This window comes from Myotis daubentonii, chromosome 1 (assembly GCF_963259705.1).
Source record: "Myotis daubentonii chromosome 1, mMyoDau2.1, whole genome shotgun sequence".
Taxonomy (NCBI): domain Eukaryota; kingdom Metazoa; phylum Chordata; class Mammalia; order Chiroptera; family Vespertilionidae; genus Myotis; species Myotis daubentonii.
Window position 1 is genome coordinate 198,786,948 of NC_081840.1, and position 6,262 is coordinate 198,793,209.

The 6,262-nt window shown below is 35.9% G+C and overlaps 1 protein-coding gene across 3 annotated transcripts in view; it reads right to left on the reverse strand.

Moving 5' to 3' along the window:
* The window catches only part of LOC132218661 (DNA-directed RNA polymerase II subunit RPB2-like), a 42,137-nt gene that overhangs the window by 29,741 nt on the left and 6,134 nt on the right, over positions 1 to 6,262 (reverse strand). For all 3 annotated transcript variants that reach the window (XM_059670234.1, XM_059670242.1, XM_059670227.1), the window contains exons 3-6: positions 4,829 to 4,979; positions 1,797 to 1,909; positions 1,458 to 1,677; positions 480 to 638 (exon numbers count right to left, since the gene is read on the reverse strand). In XM_059670234.1, coding sequence (XP_059526217.1) covers positions 480 to 638; positions 1,458 to 1,677; positions 1,797 to 1,909; positions 4,829 to 4,979 — 643 coding nt within the window. The remainder of the gene's footprint in view (positions 1 to 479; positions 639 to 1,457; positions 1,678 to 1,796; positions 1,910 to 4,828; positions 4,980 to 6,262) is intronic.

Consider the following 6,262-nt stretch of genomic DNA (forward strand, 5'->3'; position numbering starts at 1 on the left):
CCGGGCTGAGGGACCAACCCCCCCTCCCCGAGTGCACAAATTTTTATGCACCGGGCCTCTAGTCTACACTAACAAAAGAGAAACATGGAAGTTGGTGTCAGTCTGCTATGCCCACTAGCCAATCAGGATGAGTATGCAAATTAACCAAACAAAGGTGGTGGTTAATTTGCATATGCAGGCTCGGAGTGAGACTGAAGATGACTAAAGACTGAAGAGGCTTGGCTTCTCCGCTGCAGCCGGAGCAGAGAAGCCAAGTCTCGCTGCTGCGGCCAGACCAAAGCCCTGGGTCCCGGGTGCCGGCAGCCAGGGGAAGGGAGGCCTATTGCACGAATATTCATGCAACGGGCCTCTAGTAAGTAAATAAAACAATGCTTATCATATAACACTGATAATATGTTCAAGAAAAACTTTCTGACTAAGAATGCAGTCTGATAAACTACAAAAAGGAATTAACTCAAACATCATAACCCAGTCCATACCTGTCCTCCTCTTGCCAGCATGCTAACCCAAATAGTACTGGTGGGTCGGGAAGAATTCTCCAGACATGATCTACACTCTCCTGTGTAGGCATATTTAGAATCCTTTTTGGCAAAAACATAGACTGTGTTCGTTGCCATTTTTTCTTGTGCAATTAGAACCTATATAGACAATAAAAAAAGTTACAGCCATAAAACCCACAAGGTCCTTGAAAAAGAAAGAAGAGTGAAATCAGTGTCTTAATTTAATTTGGTTATATAGGCTCACTGAAACATCAATTCTTACACTTTACAAATTCCATTTTGTATAAATGCTTCATAGAAACCTGTAAGCCCAAACAACAGACCATATAGGACATGTTATATAATACAGCTAAACAAAATTTTGCTTCGCCCAGTCAGTGTATCTCAGTGGTTGAGCGTCAACCCACGAACTAGGAGGTCAGGGTTCGATTCCCGGTTAGGGTACATGCCCAGTTTGTGGGCTCAATCCCAAATAGGGAGTGTGCAGGAGAGAGCCAATCAATGATTCTCTCTCACCATTGATGTTTCTGTCTCTCCCTCTCTCTCTGAAATCAATAAATATATATATATATATTTTAAATAAAATAAATGTTTGGTTTACATAATATTTGGTTTAATGTTTGGTGTAACTGTCACCCACTCTAAATATTTCAACTACCACTTCCAGATTATTCTGTGTAAAAGTTGACTTTTTAATTCCAACTTTCAAATTTTAATCATCGTTTTGTAAATTTTTTTTAAATAATGCGACTAGCCCTGGCTGGATAGCTCAATTGGTTGGAGCATCATTCCAATACGCCAAGGTTGCGGATTCAATCCTGCTCAGTCAGGGGACATACAAGAATCAACCAATGAATTTGTTGGAACAAATCAGTGTTTCTTTCTCTCTCCTTCCCTCCCTCCCTCACTGCCTCTCTCTCTCTAAAATCAATTTTTTAAAAAGTAATGCCACAATACCTTTTCTGATCCATTAATAATGAAATAGCCACCAGGATCCAAGGGGCATTCATTTAACTCACAAAGATCACGATCTGTTAAGCCATTCAATAGGCAATAACTTGAACGCAACATAATTGGAATTTTTCCTATAAAAGTTTTCTGATGCTGAGTCTGCAGTTGTTCTTCACCTCCTTTAATGACTGTTTTTGTTATATCAACATAAAGTGGAGCAGAATACCTTCAAAAACAAAAGAAGAACACAATTTAGTAATAGTGGGTATTTGCTAAAACTCTCAACTAGTTAAAATTACATTTTCTGAATTGTATTTCGCTACCAGTTGCTGGAAAAAATCTTACGTGAGATTCCGTAATCTGGCCTCATTTGGCATCAGTGGTGAAGGAGCACCATCTCTTTCCCAGTGAGTAGGCTTGGAGAGATAAATTTGTTCAAACTTCAGCAAATATCTTGGCTGAAATAAATTCAAAGAAACCGCATAGAGGATAAATAATCTTTTTCCATAAAAGTTTTAATGATTCTTTTTTAATCGACATTAACATTTTGAGTAGAAAAGGCTCCAGAAACTGGCAAAATTAACCCACTGTACTAATAATTAGTACTAATACAGGGACTCTCTAAAGTCAACATCCATATTCCAAAGATGTTACATTAATCGCTTTCTTAAGGCAGAAAACAAAACAATACTTAATATATCATAAGTAAATAAAGACTATGGACATATCATGTGCTCTAAGTTTATATCAAACAACGAAAAAGTATTTGTATTCAAGATAAATATAGTCTCATGTGCCCTGTCCTTAGGGTCAGAAGTACAAAGTTACCAGAAAACAAAGAAAAGGTAAATTCATACAGTTAGAGCTGTCCTCTAATCAACCGAACACCAGAAAAAAAGAATGCACCTAATTTAATTCTTAAAGTTCCAAAAAATTCTTATTATTCTATGTAAACGACCAGAACTAACTCTAGTTGACTGTAGCTCATTCCACAGCAGAAAAAAAAAAAAGCTTTTCAATTAAATATATACTTGCTCCCCAATAAAACAAGATCCATAAGAACTTCCAGAGATAAATGGATAATAAATTTCTCTCTCAATCAAATCTCAGAGGAGAAGATGGGACTAAAGAAACTACTTAAGGTAAATTATTGACATTCAAGTTTCCTAAAATGGAGTAGGTAAAGGGCAAAGAGAAACAGTGATGATAATGAACCAAAGGGAAGCCATCCATCTACTCCTTATTTCCACCATTACCCTAACATAGGACATTATTATTTTAAACCTAGGATATTCCAAGATTTTTACCTGCCTCCAACTTCTTCTTACCATTTGCAAAGTAATCTTTCTAAAATAATGCTATATTCACTTTACTTGACAATATTTCAACAATTCCCCATGACACCCAAAGACATCCAAAGCCTGGGACCATCTGATTCCATCTTATTTTCCATAATCAAAAAACAGATCAAACAAGAAAAACCATACACTGACTGTGGTGGTCCCCATGCCATACCCAAGCCAAATGCATCAAGCATTTTCTTGCTGAAATGCCTAAGTTATCTTTTCTCTACTAAGATAAATTCTACCCTGCCCTTCATGGTCAGCTTAAGTCTCTCCATCTTTTCCACCAAGTTCTGATACCCCAGCCTCAGAGATCTTTTTCTCCAAAAGTACTTATGGTATTAGCACTTTGAATATGCTATGTTACATTGTTCTCTCTCTTGTTTTGCAAAGACAATAAAGAAAAAATGGCCTGGCCAGCGTGGTTCAGGGGTTGAGCGTCCACCTATGAACCAGGAGGTTGAAGTTCGATTTCCAGTCAAGGCACACGCCCGGGTTATGGGTTCAATCCCTGGTGTGGAGCATGTAGAAGGCAGCTGATCGATGATTCTCTCTCATCATTGATGTTTCTATCTCTCTCTCCTTCTCCTTTCCTCTCTGAAATCAATAAAATATATTTAAAAAATAAAGAAAAATGTCATAAGTATAAAAAAAAGCATTTTATGCTTATTGGTCCAGCACACTGCCAGACGAGACTATTATTTTTGTTCTTAACAGCAAGTCTTTACAGCATCTCCAACTAGAATGAGAATAATGTATCAGCCACTAGGGACTAACTACAGAAAGACTAAAAATAATAACCCCTCCCTCCCTCAGTGTACCTCTGTATCTGAGGCTCTCCCTGTCTCACTTTGTTTCTCAGATTTACCTGTATTTCGAGGCCTTTAACACTGTCTCTCTACCACTGGAAAACTACAGATAGTCATTATTTTAGATTATATACTTCCTTACAATCATTCATGTAAAACCAGAGTACTAAAATCATACCCTTGCTATGATTTTAACAATGCTAAAAATATGCATGTGTCAACAAAGACTAAGGAACTTAGAAAAACTAAAATAGCTAATATGTTTAAGTGATTTTCCTTTATTATCTCTTATACTATTATAACAGTGATGGCGAACCTTTTGAGCTCGGCGTGTCAGCATTTTGAAAAGCCCTAACTTAACTCTGGCGCCGTGTCACATATAAAAATTTTTTGATATTTGCAACCATAGTAAAACAATGATTTATATTTTTTACGTTTATTTTATATATTTAAATGCCATTTAACAAAGAAAAATCGACCAAAAAAATGAGTTCACGTGTCACCTCTGACACGCGTGTCATAGGTTCGCCATCACTGTACTATAATGTATTTCATTCAATAAGTAATCAAAAGAAAAAGTCCTTCAAATACATTTTTCTTTAATAATTCCTTATATTGTGAAAGAAAAAAGTCGGTTTTTGTGAAGAAATATGACTATTTCTGGCTTCATCTTATTTCTGAATTCCCTATTCCCAACTATCAAATACCTACTATTTGATAAAGATTGGGGTTTGGGGATTCTAGTTGACCCTTGAACACCCACGCCCCACTCCATGCAGTTAAAAATACGCTTATAACTTTTGACTCCCCGAAAGTTAACTACTAATAGCCTACTGTTGACTGGAAGCATTACCGATAACACAGTATTCTTACAATAAAGTAAGCTAGGAAAAAGAAAATGTTAAGGAAGAGAAAATACACTTAGAGTACTGCACTGTACTTATCAATACTGTAAGTTTACATTGTTTGTGTAGAAGAATGAAAGAAACCCATGTATTTCATCAACCCATGCAGTTCAAATCCGTGTTCAAAGGTCAACTATACTTGCAAAACTGCATCTCTCCACTTATAAGAATAAATCAGGAACTGACTGAAGATGCTATAAGTACTCTGCTAAAAAACACCAACTAACTTTTTATTAGCCTTCAAGGCAGGTGAGAGAACTGAAATTTCAAATCAATAGTCCTCCTTTACTTATGTTACTTTATTAGAATAACTATCTTACCGGTTCTTCAACTTCTCCACTAGCATGCTGAGCTTCAGCTTGTAGGTCTATAGGTGGAGCATCTTCCACAATTCTTTGAACAGACATCTGAATAAACTCATCAAAAGAATCCAGCTGTTGTCTGACCAAGCCTTTCTCATCAAAATAGGAACTAGGAAAATATTTGAGTCCATAATTAGTTACAACACAGTGAGTGATGTTTTCTAGTATATTTAGCCATTTTCATTATAATTAAATTCAACAAACAATTATTAATACCAACCATTATATGCCCATCACTACAAAAGATACTATGAAGTATCCAAAAAAGGGGTGAGACTATGAAAACTGTCTTTGAGAACTTGTTAAGTTTGTGTGAACAAGACTTATACTTATGAGTAAAATAATTAAAGCACAACATAAGGGGAGGATGGGAGAGGGTTGGGAGAAGTTAATGGGGGAAAAAGGAAGATCTATGTAATACTTTCAACAATAAAGATTAATAAAAGAATTATAATGGAATAAAGAACTACTCTCATCGTTGTTTCTAACCCTCTCCCTTCTTCTATCTATAAAAATCACTATAAACACATTTTAAAAAAATAAAAACAAAGAACCATAAGAGAGCACTAATTTACAAATGTCCTTTGTAGGTAAATTTCATCCAAACTCTTGGGAACATTTCTTGAAAAAAATGTCAGGACAAAAACTAAAAAAAAAAAATCCAGTCAAAGATAAAAATAAATAAATAAATAAAAAGCTCTAATTTGAATAAGAGGGGAGATATCAATGACTAAAATATGGGCTGTATTAAGCATTTCAATTTCCGGTTAAAGATTATTAGTTCTATTTTGAATATGTTAAAGGTGAGATGACAGTAAGTCATTCAAGTGAAAATACTCAGCAAATGAATGAAGATTAAAAGATGGAGCATGGATAAGAGATCAGTGCTAGTAGTGTAGATACAGAAATCACACAGTCAAGCCCTAAAGGATGGAGAATCTACAAGAGCAGACATTGTTTATAAGGAATAGACACTTGTTCATGTGAGGGATGGGGAAAGAGATATATAAAAAGAACAAGTAGATACAAGTGCAAGCGGAATCTCACTCCTCACCATCACCTAGCTGGTTTGGTTCAGTGGATAGAACGTCAGCCTGCGGACCAAAGAGTCCCAGGTTTGATTCCAGTCAAGGGCATGTACACCTTGGTTGCAGGCTCTTCCCCGGCCTGGTCCCTGGTCAGGGCTCATGCAGGAGGCAACCAATCAATGTATTTCTCTCACATGAATGTTTCTCTGTCTTTCCTTCTACCACTCTCTAAAATTCAATAGAAAAATATCCTCAGGTGAGGATTTAAAAAATAAATTAAATAAATAAAAATAAACTAGTCTTTAAAAAATGTAAAAATCAAATCATTTATTTTGTAACAAATATTAAATGCAGTGACTATTCA